The sequence below is a fragment of the Littorina saxatilis genome, linkage group LG2, assembly GCF_037325665.1.
Source record: "Littorina saxatilis isolate snail1 linkage group LG2, US_GU_Lsax_2.0, whole genome shotgun sequence".
Lineage (NCBI taxonomy): Eukaryota > Metazoa > Mollusca > Gastropoda > Littorinimorpha > Littorinidae > Littorina > Littorina saxatilis.
This window is the reverse complement of record NC_090246.1, coordinates 79,911,032-79,932,727: the sequence shown is the minus strand read 5'-3', so window position 1 is coordinate 79,932,727 and position 21,696 is coordinate 79,911,032. Positions and strand designations below refer to the sequence as shown.

The 21,696-nt window shown below is 41.9% G+C and overlaps 1 protein-coding gene across 1 annotated transcript in view; it reads right to left on the bottom strand.

Moving 5' to 3' along the window:
* Positions 1–3,358: 3,358 nt before the first annotated feature.
* LOC138959842 (ribosome biogenesis protein BMS1 homolog) overlaps positions 3,359–21,696 on the bottom strand; it is a 28,132-nt gene continuing 9,794 nt past the window's right edge. The window contains exons 10-23 of the mRNA XM_070331483.1: positions 21,128–21,287; positions 20,611–20,782; positions 19,845–20,020; positions 16,906–16,987; positions 15,544–15,678; positions 14,683–14,861; positions 13,543–13,731; positions 12,672–12,852; positions 7,304–7,362; positions 6,962–7,084; positions 6,180–6,351; positions 5,169–5,326; positions 4,568–4,720; positions 3,359–4,150 (exon numbers count right to left, since the gene is read on the bottom strand). Of these exons, the coding sequence (XP_070187584.1) occupies positions 3,995–4,150; positions 4,568–4,720; positions 5,169–5,326; positions 6,180–6,351; positions 6,962–7,084; positions 7,304–7,362; positions 12,672–12,852; positions 13,543–13,731; positions 14,683–14,861; positions 15,544–15,678; positions 16,906–16,987; positions 19,845–20,020; positions 20,611–20,782; positions 21,128–21,287 (2,095 nt within the window). The 3' untranslated portion in view covers positions 3,359–3,994. The remainder of the gene's footprint in view (positions 4,151–4,567; positions 4,721–5,168; positions 5,327–6,179; positions 6,352–6,961; positions 7,085–7,303; positions 7,363–12,671; positions 12,853–13,542; positions 13,732–14,682; positions 14,862–15,543; positions 15,679–16,905; positions 16,988–19,844; positions 20,021–20,610; positions 20,783–21,127; positions 21,288–21,696) is intronic.

Genomic DNA, 21,696 nt, shown 5'->3' with positions numbered 1-21,696 from the left:
TCACGTCTTTTTCCATAATTTTACTGGCTGAGAATGGCTCCTGTAGTTCAGTTCTACCTTTGACCTGCTGTATGAGCACAAGGCACAATTCCTGCAACACTGACTGACTAACACCAGCCTTTCTGTGTAGGCAGGTTTCACGGTAATCAGACTCTTTGATGTGTGTAAACTTTGCTTTCAAATTACTTGCTTACTGTGTTGATTTTCATCATTTTTTCTGCTTGGCATGAGTAAGTATGGTATTTGCAATACAAAAAAATAAATAAAAGCTAAAATGTTTGTGTTTGAGCAATTATTTGAGCGCGTTTTTCGAAGCGAACGTGTGAATCCTGACAGACACCATTTCCTTCTGTCACATGACCCCATCTCAAAGTGTGATTCAACAGACACAAAAATAACACACAAAACTTATGATAATGGGGTTATTAATTCAATTAATACACAAGGTTAGTCTCTGACTAGAGAAAATAGGGAAACAATATCAAATGGGAGCATAAAACCGTTTCTGGAAAAATTTTCAATCACCACCGAAAGTGTCTGTCAGTAAAAAAAACACGTGCTTTGTTTGCAAAGCAAAGCCTAATTTTACACATCGCGTGCTTTTGTCTGTTATTCTTGCTTGTGAACATCATTTTATTGATGTTCTTCACTGGAAAGCAGGTGTATCATCAACAGTATCACAAAATCGCAAAGAATGAACATTTTTGTTGTGATCCGACCGGTGTCTGTAGACTGAATCACACGTTCGGCAAACTTCGTTTTTAACGGAAATAACCGAGCCTTTAATCGGAAACGACGTTTCAACCGCTTCATATCGTCTGCAGGAAGAAAAAGAGGAATGCGATACCCAGTGAGTAAAACATTTAATCGTTTTTAGTGCCTTTTGATCAAGTTTTGTTGCGTCTGTCAGCAACGTTCGTCAACCCAACGTTCGGCACAGCGACGCACGCATACGGATTTGCAGCGTTTGCATTCGGAAAGTGAGGGATTTGTGAGTTCGTTTGCATAATTTCAATCGCTAGTAGGTTTTCCCTTCGTCTCCCATTCTTGTGTGTACATGTTATTGGCATTTCATTGTGTAAATTGAAAGTTTGTGAGTAACAGTAGTAAAATCTGTCGAACGTTGGCAACGCTGACAGACGGAAATATCGAACGTTGCCTTCAATGACAGACTGGCTTGGCGATCGTACTTTCGATTCGTAGGAACACAATATATAGAGACAACAATGTGCGCTCGTTACCACAACGGTCATGAACCGGTGTAACACAAAATTTTTACTCCACGAAAAATTGACTCGGACGGAGTAAACTTCCAGTAAAAATCTTGTACGAAAAAAGAACTCACAAGGAACTAAATTTTTACTCCCCAAATATTTACTCCCAGTAAACATCTCGTACGAGAAACTTAGGGCCTACTCCTTCGTTTATAATTCGCGCAATATCCCATTTACGTGCAATCCCGTTTTGCCGCCGTCCCATTTTGGCGACATTTAACAAGCCAAGCGTCATTTTACTCCCGCATCCCATTTTGGCGCAATCCCGTTTCGCCGCTATCCCATTTTTTTTCTTTTTTTTTTCTTTTTACATTTAGTCAAGTTTTGACTAAATGTTTAACATAGAGGGGGAATCGAGACGAGGGTCGTGGTGTATGTGTGTCTGTGTGTGTGTGTGTGAGTGTGTGTGTGTGTGTGTGTGTGCGTGTGTGTGTGTAGAGCGATTGAGAGTAAACTACTGGACCGATCTTTATGAAATTTGACATGAGAGTTACTGGGTATGATATCCCCGGACGTTTTTTTCAGTTTTTCGATAAATGTCTTTCATGACGTCATATCCGGCTTTTTTTTTAAAGTTGAGGCGGCACTGTCACACCCTCATTTTTCAATCAAATTGATTGAAATTTTGGCCAAGCAATCTTCGACAAAGGCCGGACTTCGGTATTGCATTTCAGCTTGGTGGCGTAAATATTAGTTTATGACTTTGGTCATTAAAAATCTGAAAATTGTAATTAAAATTATTTTTTTATAAAACGATCTAAATGTACGTTCATCTTATTCTTCATCATTTTCTGATTCCAAAAACATATAAATATGTTATATTCGGATTAAAAACAAGGTCTGAAAATTAAAAATATAAAAATTATTATCAAAATCAATGGACGTCTACCCACAACACGCCACTGGATGCCGCGTGGTGCCAGTCGTGAAAACCAGGTTCTTTGTCCTACAGTGAGACATTCAAGTTGGGGACTTTGTGACCGCTGACTTTGTCAGCATGGATGGAAAGGTGGAGAGATACAGGGCGGTGATCATCCCCAAGTCAACCCATTTCCCCGATGGGCCAGATTGAGAGGAGATCTGTGTGAAGTGTTTGCGCGCAAAAGACAATGGGAGATACTATGTCTTTCCTAATGTTGATGACATTTCATGCTTGCCAATGGCTCAGATAAAAAAAAATCCCACCAACGAACCATGAACAACAGGGGGGATTACTATTTTGACATGTGACCAAGTCTCATTTGAGCGTTCACAGTGTTACCTGAGAATAGCACACCCCCTTGAATTGGGACCAAAGAAAAAGCGTTGTATATATGCATTTTTGAATGCTTTTCTAAAGTCATAAGTTCATTTGTGAAAAAAATAAATTTTTAGGGATTGTTTTGCTGAATGCATGCAGTTAAGAAATTGACCCCGTTTTCAAATTTAGGGGGTAGGGTTGCCCCATAGCCCACGTATGTCTGTGTGACTGTGTCAAATATCAATCTACTTTGCGTACAAACTGTATAGATGTTTGTTTTTCGATTTTAGAATGATTTCTTAAGCTGGTTAGAACTTCTGAGGTCTACAGGAAACGATAAAGATAAAAAATGTACAAAATATAAGTAGCGTCCTTCATCTTACCATTGTTCTGATCAATACTGTCCCTTTATTTGCAAGTTAACCGTTTTTATTAATGTGTTCAAGGAGTATGTTAAAAATTATTATCAATGGTTGCTTTAAACAGCACCTTTGGGCAGTTATTATGCACTGAAGTTGTAAAAGCATGTTTTGGGGGTTTTAGGATATAGCGTCTTGGAACGCCAATCATCTTGGAAATACGAATGTTCATATAATTTTTTTTACTGTTTTGGATAGATAAAAAGTTGAACTCTTGGTGCAAACTGTTTTTTGGCCCCTGTTTGACTATTTATTATTTTGGAATATTGTGTGTGAGAGGGAAACTGCAATCCTCAATATCATGAAACGTGCCTGTAGAGCATCCTAAGCCACATACAGTCACACACTCACGTACACAGTGAAGTAGACAGCGAGACACACACACACACACAGTCTCACATGCTGAACACTCTGTCACACACACATTGCATGTTTGCGATACATGGTGTATTGTAAGATAAAAGCATCCTCTTGACAACATGAAATAAATCAATGAAATACATAGTTAATTCAATTTCCTCATGCTCCGGTCTCATAACAAACACATCTCGCACACTTTTTCACTTCACTTCACTTTTCCAAATGAGCATAGAAAAAAACCAAAATGCACACGTTCCGGAAATAACTCGTCGATTTTGTAGGCGTTGTGAAAGAGGAAATACTCTTGCTTTTAGCAAGGCACACTTGTCCGCATATTTCAGACACCTCCCTCACTAGTGACTGGCCTATGATGTCAAAAGGGAAAGTTTGACTCACTAAAAGTGAGTATTCACTCTTTCACAACCCATACAAACCTGTTAGTTATTTCAGAACAAACTTGTATTCCTACACTCTTCCCAACATCCATGCTCAGCACTTGTACACTCATTCACCGTTTGCTTCCCCCCCAACAGAAGATCATCACTCGGTGAAGTTAGAATTCAACACTCATTCACTGCATGCTTCCCCCAACAGAAGATCATCACTCGGTGAAGTTAGAATTCAACACTCATTCACTGCATGCTTCCCCCAACAGAAGATCATCACTTAATGAAGTTGAGAGTCCATCCCTCGTGAATGCCCTACAATGTATTTTTTTTCTTCTGCATCCATTCCCTCTTGGCAGTGCGCTTGGCAAGCACCTGTTGGTGTTTGTGTGCTCGCTGGCGCATGACCGCATGTTTCTGACGCTGCGTGTACTCGTGGATCGTCTTCAGCATGTGTAGGAACTTGGTTTTCTGCAAGGAGAGAAATATGGATGTGTGAACTGATTATTATTGACAAAACTCTCTTGTTTGTTTACTCCCTAAGCATGTTCTCTACAGTTGCATTTGCTTTTGTGCAAGAAGAAAAATATCAATAAAGCATCTGCTTATTTACTCCCTTATCTTCAGTTGCATTTGCTTTCCTGTAAAAATACTGATAGTGTGTGAGCTTCTGTCTGTGATTATTATTCTGTGACAAAAGCCTCTGTTTATTTACTCACTAAGCATTTCTCTATAGTTGCATTTCCTTTCCTGCAAGGAGAAAAAAGGGATGGTGTGTTAGCTACTTTCCGTGATTGTTATTCTGAGTGACCGTTTCTTTACTCCTTAAGCATTTTCACTTCTGTTGCATTTGCTTTCCTGACCTATTCTAACACTACAGACACTCACCTTGCTTTCGGCCGGTTCACTGACGACGGGGATTCTCTTCGGTGTGACAGCGGCGGGTCCCTGGTTCTTGGGGGTGACCTTGAAGGGCAGGTCTTTCTGAAGGCCGCGCGGGATGATCAGTGCCTTGAAGTTCTTGGCCCTGCGTTCCACCGGCTGCTCACACCAAACACACACATGTTGGGAGTTAGGCAAGTGAAAAAATGACATTTGCAACGTAATGGAGTTCAGACTGGCAGGCCTGATAACGGGTTACATTTTGCATGCAACCTCAGTTGACAATCGACGATTTTCGGAAATAACTCTGTCAGGTTGATATGGGTTGTGAAAGAGTGAATACCCTTGCCTTTCCGCTGACAAATAGCTTTACATGTGCTCCTGTCCATGCGTTTCCAACATAACCTTCGCTAGTGATTGGCCCTTCCAATGTTTTTCTGAGTAAAAAGCAAGGGCATTCACTCTTTCACAACCCCACAGTTATTTTTGGAATTAGTCTATTGACAGATGGTACAGACTGCTTCACAATGTTAAAGTCAACAGTCAGTTGTGTATCCAAGCAAACAAACAAAATGTTAAAAAATAAATTATAAAAACATGCACAGACCTTGTAGAGAGAATCCTGGTTTTGAGGCACGGCAACGCCGCGTTCATATCGGAGCTGCCCCACCGTCTTCATCCCTTGCCACGACCCTAGTAACGTCGTCACCGGGTTGTAGTACTGTGGGACCTCCACTGGATACCAAGCTCTCAGGAACACTATGTCTGAAGAACACACAGTCTTACATCTATATCATGTACAGTGGAACCCCCCTTTTAAGACCTCCAAAAATCTGAGAAAAGGAGGTCTTAACAATGAGGGAGTCTTAAAATGGAGGTAAATTTACAGAGGCTATGAACAGAACAACTTAAAAAGCAAGGTATTAACAAGGAGGGAGTCTTAAATGGGGGTGTCTTTAAATTGGGGTTCCACTGTATTGTTTTCTGTTGTTGCATTCTATTCTATGAAAAAATGTAGGATTGTTTTTCTCCATGCTGTCACTTCCAAAAGGCACAAAAACAAAAACAGCACAAAAAAACTATATTAAAAAATAATCCTACACAATACTGTTCTGGGTTTGCACATCACGTAAAGAAACAGACCTATCTGCTTTTCCTGCAGTTTGGTTCTCATTCCTGATTCCACTTTGCTACTGCCACTGCTGTACATGTTTCCAATAACTCGGACATAAAGGCAAGACTTGTATAGACAACAAGCAAAACACGTGGAAAGCTAGAACGCCAAGAAACATTAAAGGCACACTCCTTCTGGTGAAAAGTGTTTGACTCCCCATCTCAGATCTGGCCAGGTTGAGTAACTTTAACCCTCCCATTTTTTACAGCTCATGGGATAAGACACCTGCATCAGTAAGGAATGGCATAACACAAGAACCATCCCTCCACTTGGTCACATACCAAAACTTACTCTGTGTGTCCAGTGGGAATTTTTGATGAACTAATTTCACAAAAGCCACTAGTGGCCTGGCCAAATCTGAGATGATGAGCCAACCTGTTTTCACCAGAAGGAGCATGCCTTTAGAAGGGCTTTGACTATCAAAGCAAGACCACCACCACCCACCACTGAGCAGGATGCGATCTTCAAACGTGGCTCTGAACGTTCCCTCAGGCAGCGTGGCTCCGGTGTCTGCCAGACGACGAGCGCCTTTCTTGATGACCCCCCTGACCTTGCTGACCGTGCTGACCTTGGCTCCCTCGAACTTGGCCGTTTCCAGCTGGGAGTTGAACATGCCCTGAAACAGTCACAGCTCATGAAAATAACAAAATAAAAACACACAAAAATCAAACTGAACGATTAGTATATATTTTGCAGAGCACTGGACTTTACGGTTACAGATTGTTTTAATCCACGCTGAGACAGACATTGGTCAACCTTGCGCGCAGACTCAGAGATGGTGTCTCTGTTCCACCCCTGTGTCACCACTGTACCTGTATAAAGGCTGTACAACTTACCTGTATATAGGCTGTACAACTTACCTGTATATATGCTGTACAACTTACCTATATATATATATATGCTGTACAACTTACCTGTATATATGCTGTACAACTTACCTGTATATATGCTGTACAACTTACCTGTATATATGCTGTACTACTTACCTCTATATATGCTGTACTACTTACCTGTATATATGGTGTACAACTTACCTGTATATATGCTGTACAACTTACCTGTATACATGGTGTATAACTTACCTGTATATATGCTGTACTACTTACCTGTATACATGGTGTACAACTTACCTGTATATATGCTGTACAACTTACCTGTATATATGCTGTACAGCTTACCTGTAAAAATGCTGTACAATTTACCTGTATATATGCTGTACAACTTACCTGTATATATGCTGTCTTCTTGAAGATCTTGTAAGGTGTCCCGGTCAGTTTCAGTTTCTTGACCACCTCCACACTCTTGTCCAGTTCCAGCACCACCCCGGTGCCAGCAATGCGAAACCCACTCTGAAAGTACAAGAGTCTGCATGAGGGCGTGATATTTTGCAACATTCATCGCTGCACATAAACATACATGAAAAGGCATATGCATCAGCTGGTTATTGTTTCATGTGACCTATCAAACCTGTTCAAATGACAATCTTGAAAGAGAAATGTGATGCTTTTTTCAATATAGAGTTTACAACAGAAAACGTAAAATGAAAAAAGAAGGAAGAGACAACTTACAGATACATCGCTGACGTTTTCCACCGCCAGGATTCCACTTCCCTGTGGAGTGATGGGCCCTGTAAAAACAAACACACAAAAACTTCAATTAGTACATGTATAACTAAGCCAGTTATTGTTCATTTGTAACAACCTTGGGGACTGTCATACCCTAGCTTTCTGTACATTCCACAGCAGTAGTTACAGAGACTGCCCACCACACTTCATTGAAAAATCTTGTTTCAAACATTTATGTACCCTATTTGACGGACTACAAGCCGCGACTTTTTTTTTTTTAAATCACATTGCGGCTTATCAAAAGATGCGGCTAAAACGTTACCTAAACTTGAATAGCATTCACCTAATGAAACACTTTTGCACTGCACTGACACAACTGTACTGGATTTACGATGCCGAAGACCAAAAGAATCGCGTACGATGCAGCATTCAAACTGAAGGCGATTGCACTGGCCGATCACAAGGGCAATAGGCGCGCTGCTTTTGAGCTTGGAATAAATGAATCCATGGTGCGACGATGGCGATCCGTACGCCAGCAACTCTCGAGATGCAAGAAAAACAGGAAGGCTTTTCGAGGACGAAACGCGAAATGGCCTGAGTTGGAGACCGAACTAAGAGCAGAGATCATCGCAGCACCTACAGCAGACGACATGAGCGGGACCGATTCAAGTTCCGATGATGACGTCACCCCCTCGGCCTCGACTTCGACTTCTTCAGTTTGTGTCCGACAGCGAGGAAAGTGACTTTTCTGGCTTCTCCGCAGCAGAATCGGATGGTTCCGACCAGGCTGACTGAACGGTAGACACCTTTGTACATGTGTGTGTTGGTTACAAATTGTGTGTGTGATATTTTTCTTCAAACTTTTTCATTTTTCTTGTTTCACTTGTTTATTCTCGGAGCCGATTTCGCCAAATACCGTACTTTCATTTGCCTGGTTGTTTTGATTGATTGACACGATCTGATTATATTTTTTCGACGGCGGCTAATATAGTGACGCGGCCTATTCGTGGCTCGTCCCAATTTTTTTTTTTTAAAGTCGGGGGTGAGGCTTATGATACGGTGCGTCTTGTTATCCGTCAAATACTGTACATTTTTTTTTTTTTTTAAATACATAGATTAAACCTGGGAAAAATAAATTTACTGAGAAGTACACTCTTCAAAAAAAGTTAAGGATCACTTTTTTACAAGCACGCCACACAAAACAGACAAGACTGAATTCTTTCATTTTTTTAAAATCATATAATTGAACAACCAAGGAGTAATGACAAACAAAGCAAAGATCGAACGCGGCAGCGACAATTTAGCTAGAGTGTGTCAAACGTGACAACCCTCGAAAATGGAATTCACAACAATGTGAATCAGTGTCAATAACGCGTGTGCCCTCCGTTGTGTGCCAGGCATTCAACACATCGTTGGCACATGGAGTGGATCAGGTTGCATATGAATGCTCTTGGAACTCCATTCCACTCCTGCTGGAGCCATTGCAGCAGTTGACCCAGATTGGCAGGAGGAGGGTGATGTTGCTGTACCCGACAACAAAGCTCGTCCCACATGTGCTCTATGGGGTTCAGGTCCGGGCTGTTGGCTGGCCACAGCATCCTGTTGACCCTGGCCTGCTGGATGAAGGTGTTTACAGTTGGAGAGCGATGGGGAGGTGCGTTGTCATCCTGAAGAATCGCACGAGGGCCGATCGCTTGGAGGGCTGGAACGACCAGGGGTTGCAGGTTCTCATTCTGGTAGCGGACACCGGTCAAGTTGCCCACTACATGGTACAGAGGTGTCCTTAGAGGTGTGCTGATCCCTCCCCAGACCATCACAGAGCCTTCGCCAAAATGCTGTCGTTCCAGAACGCCTTCTGCGAAGCGCTCTCCGCGACGCCTCCACACTCGGATGCGACCATTAGCAGGTTCCAAACAAAAGCGGGACTCATCTGTAAACAACACCTGAGCCCACTGCTGACGTTGCCACCTCACATGTTGAGTGCACCAGGCTCGGCGAGCTGCTCGGTGATTAGCAGTCAGGGTTGTTCCTCGGACTGGACGCCTTGCACGCAAGCCAAAGTTGTGTAAGCGGTTTCGGATCGTCTGACCACTAACAACAGTGTTGGTGTTAGCTTGTAGGTGTTGCCTAATGTTGTTTGCCGTAGCCATTCTTTGTTGCATGGCCTGCCTCTGAATGAAGCGATCCTCTCTTTGTGTGGTGACTCTGGGCCGACCAGAACGTTGTCGCTCCTGCACTCTTCCAGTTGCGTGGAATCTCTGTTTTAGTCTGATGATGACAGAGGGAGCCACTGCAAGCCTCTGGGCCACTTGCCTGGCAGCAACACTGTCTTGTAGCCATCCTATTGCCCTTCCTCTATCCAAATCGCTCAGTTTTCTTCGTGGGGGCATGTTGCTACTGTGCATAATTGTGTCAGCGTGTCAACCTTTAAACACGAGCTGGTGAGCGACGTTCATAGCCAGGACCCTGTTGTAGCATGTGCATCACAACCTCAGGGTTCCTGCAGGGCAGAGCTGACACAATTCAATGAGTTTTCAAGGACATTTCCAGGACCAAATAAATGCTTTTCAAGGACATGATTTTCCCCAAATTAATGCAAAGCACCAAGCTTACCTTCAGTTTTTCAAGTCTGCAAACTATTAGTCATTCCGTAGTTGTTTCCCTTGCCAACTTCCAGGAAGGGAAGCAACTACGGGTAACTAGTAATAGTTTAGTTCGTCTGCTTTCGTTTTCACTCGATCTTTTATTCTCCCAAAATGTGTGTACTGTATTTGACGAAAAAAAAAGGGTGTTGCATTTTTTTTTAAATAAGACAAGCTGCTGACGAAATGTATAGGCAACAATTTGGAAAAATCAAGTACTTTTCAATGACTATTTAACAAAACTCTATTTTCAAGCACTTTTCAAGGCCTGGAAAAGGTTTTCCAATTTTCAAGGAGTTTTCCAGGGTTCAAGGACTCTGTACGAACCCTGCAACCTTTTGCCCTGGCATGCGTTCCGCAAATTTCATGGGGCTATAAAAAACACCCTTTTCTTCCAAAATGCAGAAGCTTTTGAGAAGTCCCACAAAGGCATGGGTGGGAGCCCAAAATTGTTCCAAGACTGAACTTTTTTTAAGGCCGGGGTCCAGGGGCCGCCAAGGCCCCGGCGGGGTCCAGGGGCAGCGCCCTGGTGGGGGGTCCAGGGGGGCGAAGGCCCCCGGCCGAAAACGAATTTTATGAATTTAAAAGGGTTTCTCTGGCCTCTCCTGAGTTTAATTCTGATAAATAAGAACCTTGTTGGAGATACAAAAAGTAACAAAAACTAAAAATTTTAGGGACCTGGCAAGCATTAGAAACAACAAAAAGTGCACTATCAGTCCATTTGGCATAACACCGAACCGAAACGAAACAAACCCGCCAAAAAAAAAAAAAAAAAAAAAAAATTGTCAAAATTTCTCTGAGACGGAAATCCGTCTGAGACGGAGGAACTCCCACCCATGCAAAGGGAAATAACTCTGCCTGCCAAACAAAATTCTAGGTCAAGACTCTCATTGTTCAATTGGTAATTCAAACACATTAATCTTTTAATTATTATGTTGATGTTTAATTTTTTGGCAATCTTTTTATAATTAGATCCGTTTTTTCAACCAATCCTTAACTTTTTTGGAAGAGTGTATGAGGCAGGGGTCTAGGGGCCGCCCAGGCCCCAGCTGGGTATGAGGCAGTAATGACCTTCAAAGAGTGACCTTCAAAGAATGGAACTGTCACGATCTAGTGACATAGACCAAGAAAGTGTCACTCGGTGGGGTGCCTTCTCTTGGTCAATTGCGACAGAAAGCGCCTGTGCGTGAGTCGGGGCTATACGGCAGAGTTTTGCTGACAGCGCAGAGCACGGATGTTTTGTGGCGCACGGATTTTTCGGGGGTGATTCTGCTTTGCGAGGCAGAATTGTCGATAGCTGAACTTGATATGTGACAAGGTTAGTCACGTGTTTTTGTCAAGGTTGTCTGTCTGAGACACCATAACTTGGCACTTGACACTCAGCGGCAGAAGAAGAAGGATCGATACAGCGGTTTCTAGAGTATGAGGGTCTTCACCGAATAGATTATTCGGGCACTCTAGAGGAACTTCAACGAGATATCACCTTCTCACCGCCACATGTTCGCTGAGGACGAGTCGTCAATTTTCCTTCGCCGTGCGATGGTCTTCGCATAAGTATTCGGCAAGGGTTTTTTGGATGTTGTTGTCACTGTTGACGAACAGAGGCCATTCCAGGGAGGAAGCGGGTTTTGCTTCCATGAGAGTGCTACATTCATAGGCTGTTTGAGGTAATAAATCATTATTTAACGCTGTTGACAAGTCTGTGTTTGTGGAATGAAATACTCTCTGTTGTTCTTTCCAGGTTAGCGCATAATTTGCTCTCTGTGACGCTAAAATACTAATCTGTATATGGTTTTTGCAGATAGGGAGAGAAGGACGGAAAACGGCTGTTTTGTTGTTGTGAAAAGTCCATTTGTGCAGGCCCACGTGCTCGATGAGATATGTAAAGATGACATGTTTAAAGGTGGAGGGTGAGGGGTAGCTGACATGTTTAGTGCACCGATGCTTTCTGTTTGCAGTTTTCCTAACTTCTGTTCGGCTGCCTTTTGCGGGACACTGCTAGCTGCAGACGTGGTAACCGGGACCGGACTTAACCAGCAAACCGGCTAACCAGCGAACCGGCTAACCAGCTAACCAGCGAACCGGCTAACCAGCTAACCAGCGACTGGGTGCGGCGCCTGATGCCTCCACAGTTCCCTGCTTCGTCACCACGCTAACCAGCACTTCATTCGACGGAGCAGTTGTGGAGGCTAAAAAGACTAATTACAGGCCGTCCACCCAGTGGCCAAAGAAAGCTAAGTGCACCATGTCTTTGCACCCCGTTGACCACCGTTGTTATTTTTGCTATCTGTGATTATACTCGAGTAGTGACGACGTGGGGTGTGTGACACCTGCATGAACTAGCACTTTTGGAGCAGAACAGTCGTATTTTCTTATCTTTACACGGGATCAGCGTGTTACTATAATTTTCTATATTCTAACTGGCATTTTGTCAGTGACCATTGGTTTTTACGTTTTGTGAACGTAAAAGAACATATTTTGAGTGAAGTCTCGAGGGAGGTGGCGAGTTTTTACATAAACAGGCGTCTGAAACTTATACTTTTGTTGTCTCTATCTAATTGTATGACTGCGAGAGTGGATCGTGGTGTGGTTAGTTAGTTAGTAGTAACTAACCGTTTCATAATCACCTTAAGTGATATATTGGAACGTGACAGGAACTACGACAAGATAATACATACACATACAGAACATACAACTCCCTCATAATAAAACCAGAAAAATGCACGTACCCCAGAATGACGCCATGCAGTGGAGGTGCTCGGGTGTGTACTTCAGCATGCGGTACCTCATGTTGTGCTCCTGTGTGCTGTACACCGGCATGGTCTGGAACCGCCGCCATCCCATCGACAAGACCACCGGGTTCCTCGTCTTCAGGATCTTCTTGTACCAACGGTGCTTCTTGAACCGAGCCTGCCGTGCAAACAGAACAGTCATGAAATGTCAAATAGATTAGGGTTTTTTGACTTGAAGGTCTTCTTGTACCAAATGTACTTCTTGAACCGAGCCTTTAATGAAAGAAGAACAGACAAATAATAAATTGTCAGAGAGATGAGGGGCTATTGTTTTGAAGATCTTCTTGTGCAAACGATGCGAGCCTACAGTGCAAAAAACAACAACAGACTTATGGTGAATTGTCACGGAGAACTAGAGAGTTTTGGTGTCTTCAAGATCTTCTTGTACCACCGATGCTTCTTAAAACGAACCTGCAGTGTTTGATCAATGATGAATTGTCAAAGAGATGAGTTTTTTTTTGTCTTCAAGATTTTCCTGTAATGTATCAGCTATGCTTTCTTAAAATAAGCCTACAATTTGGTATGACGCATGATAAACTGTCAAACAAACAACCCAGACCTGAGCACACACACACAGATGAAAACTCAAAATGTTTAGAGCTGTCACAGCCATCACACACACACACACACACACACACACACACACACACGCACGCAAACACACACACACACACACACACACACACACGCACACAAACACACACACACACACACACACACACACACACACGCACGCAAACACACACACAAACACACAGACGCACGCAAACACACACAGACAGATACAACATTTGAAAATTCCAGAGACCTGCACGTATCCCACGTTTTCCTCCAGGTTGGTGAGGCCGCCAATGACGAGGGGAGCAGCGGGGTCAAAGTGCGCGGCGAACTCGCAGGGAATCCCCGCCACCTCCATACGCATGTAGAGCCCAGGGCGGAACCCCTCCAGGTTCTGACGCATCTCTTCACTCACGTTCTCAAACTCTGCTCGGTTCAGCTGTAACCAAACACAGAACAAGAGTCCAGCAATGTATGCGTAACGAGTTATTCTCTTTCAAAGATGGCAAAACCAACTTACATTTCTTAATTGAGTTTATGGCTTTTACAGCCAACTTAATTCTCCTCTCTTGCCAACAGACATTACAAAAATCTGTTAATCCAACTCCTAACTCGACCTCCTTCGTGACCATAAACTAATAAATACAGGGCAACATTCGAAACAAACAATATTTACACAAAAATGTAACAGTAGGTAGAACCCTGCAAAACATACACAGCAACTTAGCCCTGTGTGGTAGGTTCACTGTCACACAATGAATCTCAAAATGGTCCCTCTTATTTTAATACAGTGGAAACGCCCTTGTAAGACACCCCAATGTATGACACTCTCCTTTTCCAGACCCACCTTTCTCAGACTTTCTGGCCATAACCTCTGTAAAGTTACCCCCGTTTTAAGACTACCTCCTTTTTAGACCTGATTTAACTGATGTAAGGTCACTTCCACAGGGCTAATTCTGGTGTACTGTACCGTGGAACCCCCCTTTTAAGACCCCCCAAATTAAGACTCCCTCTTTTTTAAGACCTTGTTTTCTCAGACTTTCTGTCCATAACCTCTGTGAAATTACCCCCATTTTAAGACTACCTACTTTTTAGACTTGATTTTCTCAGATTTTTGGAAGTCAGAAATGTAACGTCACTTCCACAGGGCTACTAGACGATGTTCACAAACAAACCCGCGGGACAAAGTAGGCCAATCACTAGCGTGCAGCGTGTTGCTACACGTTGTCAGCGAGCACGGTAAGACACACAACTCAATAGTGATTGGCCTATTTTGTCATGCGGTTTTGTTTGACTTGTTTTTTTCCGCAGCAAAAGTTATTTCCGGAATTCACCTATTCTGGAGTATGCCTACAGTGAGAAAAGAAGGAACAGAAAGAGCAGCGCGTACCTTGGCCTGCTCCTCCATCTCCGTCTTCCAGGCCTGGTAGAAGTCGTCCTCTCCGTCCGTCTTGACGTCGTACATGGCGTCAAACTCTTCCTTCCTCTTCTTCTTCCTGTCCAGTCTGGCCTGACGTCGCTCGTCTCCCGTCATGTCCCGCTTCCTCTTCTTCGGCTCTGGCGCTGTGCCTGCACACATTTCATTTGCATTACTTTATTATCCCATCGGCTGGGAAACTGGGGTTGCTTCCTTCCAGTGAAAAGCTTAACAGCTACAAGAGTTGGCTACCCAGGTGTGTGGGTGTTTAGGTGTAATCAGCCACCTGCACTTATGGCAAAATGGCTGAGGTCTTTTACAAGCAGCAGTTGTGACACGGGGTGAGACATGGATACCGTCTCTAAGTCTGCACTGGTTGCAGTAAATCGGCGGTGCTAAGATGAAGCGAACATGATCATTTGCACCAAAATATGTCAACCATTTTCAAACGCCAGAATAAAAACAGCTCCGTCGCGATATAACCTTCGTGGTTGAAAACGACGTTAAACACCAAATAAAGAAAGAAAGATAAAAACAGCTGGATAAGGCGACAATAATGTGTGAAGATGAGCAGAACACAAATCTTCTTACAGCAGGCTTTAGATCTGCCTGCCAACTAATGCTGATAATTCTAAAAACGTCTAGCTGGAGATGACGTGACAGCAAACCATTTCAATACCAGGAGACAGTCAGCTTTTCAACATTCAGCAACTGCTAAAAGCAGGTGGACAAGGGAATTCAGAATCATACACTTAACACATGTTTCATGATCTCAACAGGCCAATGCTCAACTCCATTCAGCATGAGAAGACAGTGTTCAGTTTGTCAACTTACCCTCACCCTCACCCCCTTCATCTTCATCAGCATCATCATTATCGTCGTCATTGTCATCATCCTTGCCGTCATCTTCCACGTCCCCCGAGTGTTTCTCTCCTGTCTCCAGGTCCTCAAAATCGCCGTACAGCTCGTCTGCAACACACACATTTGTATGAACATGTTAACAAGCACTTAAAGCACAAGTCTGTCAGAAACCCTGGCGCTAACTAGACCATTTACTTCAGACACACAACAGCCTCTGTCTTCACAGATACTTGTGTTTTGAAAACAACATTGAAAAACACCGGTTATCATCCTGTACCAAGAGTGAAACCAGGATCGGAAGAGACTTTTTCACCACCATCAAATTTCTAAAAAATATACAAACAAAAAAACGTATTTCTGCAGTAAAAGGTGTGTTTCAATCAATCAACCAGAGGAGACAGCGCTACAAAAGAAGCTATACGGCCCCAGAGAGGACTTGGAGAGGACAGCACGTTTCGCCCTGCAGTCCGGACTGACGATCTAACAGCAAACGACAAGAAGAAGAAGAATCAATCAATCAATATGAGGCTTATATCGCGCGTATTCCGTGGGTACAGTTCTAAGCGCAGGGATTTACTTTTTAATTATTTTTTTTATTTTTATTTTATGCAATTTATATTGCGCACATGAGATTAACTAATGATCAAATCCGATACAAAGTCTTTGGATTCAGTTCTAATCCAACAAGAACTTTTCTCCCATCTCAAGAACCAACAATGAAACATCAAAATAAAAGAACACTTGATGTGAGTAAAAACAACCAGCTGTGAGTTCACTTGATGTGAGTAAAAACAACCAGCTGTGAGTTCACTTGATGTGAGTAAAAACAACCAGCTGTGAGTTCACTTGATGTGAGTAAAAACAACCAGCTGTGAGTTCACTTGATGTGAGTAAAAACAACCAGCTGTGAGTTCACTTGATGTGAGTAAAAACAACCAGCTGTGAGTTCACTTGATGTGAGTAAAAACAACCAGCTGTGAGTTCACTTGATGTGAGTAAAAACAACCAGCTGTGAGTTCACTTGATGTGAGTAAAAACAACCAGCTGTGAGTTCACTTGATGTGAGTAAAAACAACCAGCTGTGAGTTCACTTGATGTGAGTAAAAACAACCAGCTGTGAGTTCACTTGATGTGAGTAAAAACAACCAGCTGTGAGTTCACTTGATGTGAGTAAAAACAACCAGCTGTGAGTTCACTTGATGTGAGTTCACTTGATGTGAGTAAAAACAACCAGCTGTGAGTTCACTTGATGTGAGTAAAAACAACCAGCTGTGAGTTCACTTGATGTGAGTTCACTTGATGTGAGTACAGACACAGCTTCACACAGTGACTGACCATCGTCCTGCAGTCTGGCCGCAGCGTCCTCACTCCGGTCCCACCGCCCAGTCACAAAGCAGTCTGCTATCATCCCCCGGACCTACAACACACAACTCGTGGAGTAAGGACCATCAACACAAAGCTTGCAGTCAGAACAAAACAAAACCAAGGAGAAGATCAACAGGCACATAAATTAGGCAATGACAGATGTAATTTCTCTTTTCAGATAATAAAGTATTATTGTATTGTTTTGTATTGTTGTGTATATGAGACACAACAGCAGGTTTTTTTTCAAAACTCAACGTTCAAAGCACTGTGTGATGCACCGTCCGCCACTACTGCCCACCTTCTCTTTTTCCTCCAATGTATTACATAATGGCATATTGACAATGACCATTGAATGAACATTATGTTGAGCCCTAATAAAGACAAAACTATCAAATTCCAACAAAATTACAGGAAATACTAACAGCAACACAGACTGGAAAAAAAGAGTCTGGAGAAAACAGATTTTAACAAAAAGTAAAAACAGCATGACATAATTATGACAAAACTTGTAATGTGTGGCTTGGAAGTAAAAGAAATAGTACTGTGAAATTTTTACCCAACACCAATATGACTTGGAATCCAGACAAATTTAAAATCCTTGGGCTGTGGTTTACAAATGATTTAAAAAACATGACGGAACTAAACATTACGGACAAACTGAACGAGACTAAAAGACTTTTTAATGTATGGATAAAAAGAAGTATTACGCCACTTGGGAGAGTTGCAGTGTTAAAATCCCTGATTCTATCAAAGCTTGTCTATTTGTGGATTATGCTACCAAATCCACCCGACAGTTTAATTCAACAGCTACAGAAGATGTGTTTTGAATTTGTTTGGGATATGAAAAGGGATAAAATCAAAAGATCTGTGGCTGTTCATAATATTCAAGAAGGAGGTATTAATATCCCTTCCCTTAGAGAATACATCCAATCACTAAAACTTACCTGGTTTCGTAAACTAAGAACAAGTTTGGTCGCGCCGAAATGGAGACATATACTTGCGTCAACATGCCCAGAATTAGAGAAAGTACATAAGTATGGGCCTAAACTGTTGGCTAAATGTAGAGTGAATATGTTTTGGAAAGACACGTTTGAAGCTTATCAAAACTTTTATGATAGAGTGGAAATCCAAGAGCAGGCAGAAATTTTGGCAGAACCTCTCTTTTTGAATAATAAATTTAAGATTGCTGAGAAAGTAATTAATTATGAGGAATGGAGTAATGAAGATGTATTTTATGTTAGAGACATATTAAAAGACAACGGCAGTTTTTTAAACACACAAGAATTTCAAGCGAAAACTGGGGTTCAGGCTAATTTTTTTAAGTATTGTGGGTGTGTAAGTGCTGTTAAAAAATATTTGCAAAAATGTGACCTAGCTATAGATAGCTGCAATTATATTCAGCAACCAAAAGCACTTGTTTTTTTGGAAAGTTTGCAGAAAGGTTCAAAACGCATATATATACGACATGCTGATTAGCAAAGTAGATTCTCCAAAGGCATTAAAAAATTGGGAAAGACTGTTGGATAGAGAGGTAGAATGGACAAAGGTTTTTTTAGTTACAAAGAAAATAAAAGAAGTAAAATTAAAATGGTTTCAAATAAAAATCAACAACAGAATATTAGTAACCAATTCAATGCTGAAAGACATGGGGGTGATTGCGAGCAACCAGTGTAGTTTTTGTAATGTAGAAAGAGATACAATTTTGCATTATTTATGGTTATGTGAGCATACTCAGTCATTTTGGACTGAGTTTGAAAAACACATGAAGGAGAAATGTCAAAACTGCAGCAGACTTGCACTCAGCCCCACATTAGTATTATTTGGCTATGACCCAAAAAGTAAGACTGATGAGGGTTTTGATTATATTTTATTACAAGCAAAGTTTTACATATATAAATGTAGAATAAATAAACTAAAACCATCATTGCAAATGTTTCTCAAAGAACTGTCTTACTTACACAAAGTTGACAAATATGTACACCAAATGGAAATGAAGTATACATGTTTTTTTAAAGAAGTGGCTACCATACAATACCTTAGTCGAATAATGGAAAACATAATACAGTTTATATCCGTATTTTCCAGTCAAATATCATGTTTTTCCGTTGTGTCTTTTTGTTCTCCTGTTTCATTTACAGAGGATTCACTTATGATTTGTCATATGAAGATAATTCACAACTGCTGTGTTGTCACATGTTCCTACTATATTGGAAATGTTGATGCCTGAATAAACCATTAAGAAAGAATAAGAAAAAAAAAAAAAAAAAAAAAAAAAAAACAGCATGACATCATCAACTCTAAACCACTAGATGCAAAGAAGCTAGACCAACAATGAAAATAAAATACATCCACTGATAAAATAAATAAATGACTTCTTCAGCGTTCCAGAATGTCCTGGTTACATGTGAGCCCGTTTGCCCATTTGGGTTCCCCACACTATACTCTGAGAGCATAGTCAGCTCACTCTGCTTTCGTTGAGTAGGCATGCTGGGTATTTTCGTGTTTCCATAACCCACCGAACTCCGACATGGATTACAGGATCTTTTCCATGCCCACGTGGTCTTGTGCTTGCGTGTACACACGAAGGGGGTTAAGTCACTAGCAGGTCTGCACATAAGTTGACCCGGGAGATCGGAAAAATCTCCACTCTTAACCCACCAGGCAGCAGCGACCGGGATTCGAACTCACGACCTCCCGATTAGGAGGCCGACGTCTTACCACCACGCCACTGTGCCCGTCTAACAGATTAACAAATGACTAAACTAGTAAATGATTCAATGCTAAGAGGCCAGTCAGACTCGCCTCTTCCACCTGCACCGATAAATAAATAAATAAATACACCGATAAATAAATAAATAAATGACAAAACTAGTGAATGATTCAATGCATAAGAGGCCAGTGAGACTCACCTCTTCCACCTGCCAGTCCCGGGCAGAGGCCAGGGGAAACCTGGAGCAGTCCGTCAGGTCAGCGTTGTACTTGAGTTGCTTCCCTTCCTCCCTCTTCTTCTTCAGAACACGGAACAGTCCCCCAAGCTCCTCGTCCTCTCCCTCCTCCCCCTCTTCACCGTCACCCTCGTTATCACCTGAATAACACACACAGCGTTACACAGGTAACTCCTCGTCCTTTCCCTTGCTAATGGATAGACATACCATTTGAGGATTCTCTCAGATATATATTAGTTCAACAGTATTTAACCCACCAAAAGAAATGTTCATGCACACAAATGGTGATTTCAATCATTTCAGAATGATCAACCATAAATAGTTTTCTTCGATATGCCGTCTTTGCAATTATTTGTATGCATGGCAAACACTTCCAGTAAAACTACAATCTCACTCTATTCTATATTCACCACCAGCTGATTGTGCTTGTTGCACAGTAAAACTCACAGTCACATTTACATCCATGAATCAAAAAATAGATAGACTGTTAACTTCATTTACATTCAAGTTACACATACTGGCATATTCACTTCCAGCTGCAAAAAGCAGAGAAGTAAAAAGTGATCAACAAGTAACAGAGACAAAGAGAATATTAAACATTTTCACTCTCAGTCCCAAGAAGAGTGAGATATCAATCAGTAACAGAGACAGGACTCTACATACTGTGTCCATAGATCATCTTGTTAGTGAAAGAGTGCAAGATATCAATAACAGACAGGACTCTACATACTGTGTCCATAGATCATCTTGCTCAGGTCCGTTCTCCTCGCCCAGTTGGTGCCAAAACCATGGGGCAGCTTGTCCTTGGCCTGGTCATCTTCATCTTCTTCATCATCATCCTCCTCATCATCCTCTTTCTCATCATCATCACCCTCATCTTCATTGTCCCCAGACTCTGGTTCCTGCACAGAAAGCGTTTGTTAAAGTGAAGTGTTCATCTCTGTGAGCACAGCATCCATATGTGCAGAGGCATGCACATCATGGTATTATCATCTGTGCACAAAAGCAGAATCTCACATCATTCACTTTACATGGCTATCAAAAGCGCAATGAAACAATCACAAAACAGAGTACCATTAATGTCTATGTCTACATGAGGAACATACACATGCACCATCACCAAGACAACCAAATTCTCCAGTCAAATGTTTGCCATACACAGTACAAAACCAATCACAAGATATTTTCACATTCATTTAAAACCACCTTCAGAAATCTAAAAATGAAAAAAATCTCCAGTTACTCACTTCATCTGACTCATCATCGTCATCATCAGATGAGGAGTTTTCCTTATCATCTGCTGCATCATCTGCATTCTCGTCATCTCCCTTCTCTTCGCCAAACACAGCTTTCCGTCTGACACGTCCTCCTGAACTCAACAGTTGTTCTGTGGGCATCTTGCTCTCGCTGAAATAAACCACAAAACACGCTCAAATGCCTACAATATTCACCTCTGGTGTGTGGTCTAGGCAGAAAGGCACAGACTTCTGCATCTGACATTCTTTTATTCAATCTTCATTCACTATTACCTAAATGTAACCGGCTACCTGACCCAGAAGACCCTTCTGATGAAAAGCCATCAAATAAAAGACATGCACTGGTCTTTAAAGCCACAAGTCCTTTAAAGGCATATTAACTCGATGAATATACACGCTAATTGCTTTACCAACAGCTGGAGACATGCTAAATTAAGTTCCCTGCAAAATATTGTGGTCTAGGAGCCCTTAAATGTTGAGATATTTGAATTTTTATTTTGATCTAGATGGTCCTATTTATAGATTTGGCAACACATGTAACGTTGATGCAAGGGAGCTAA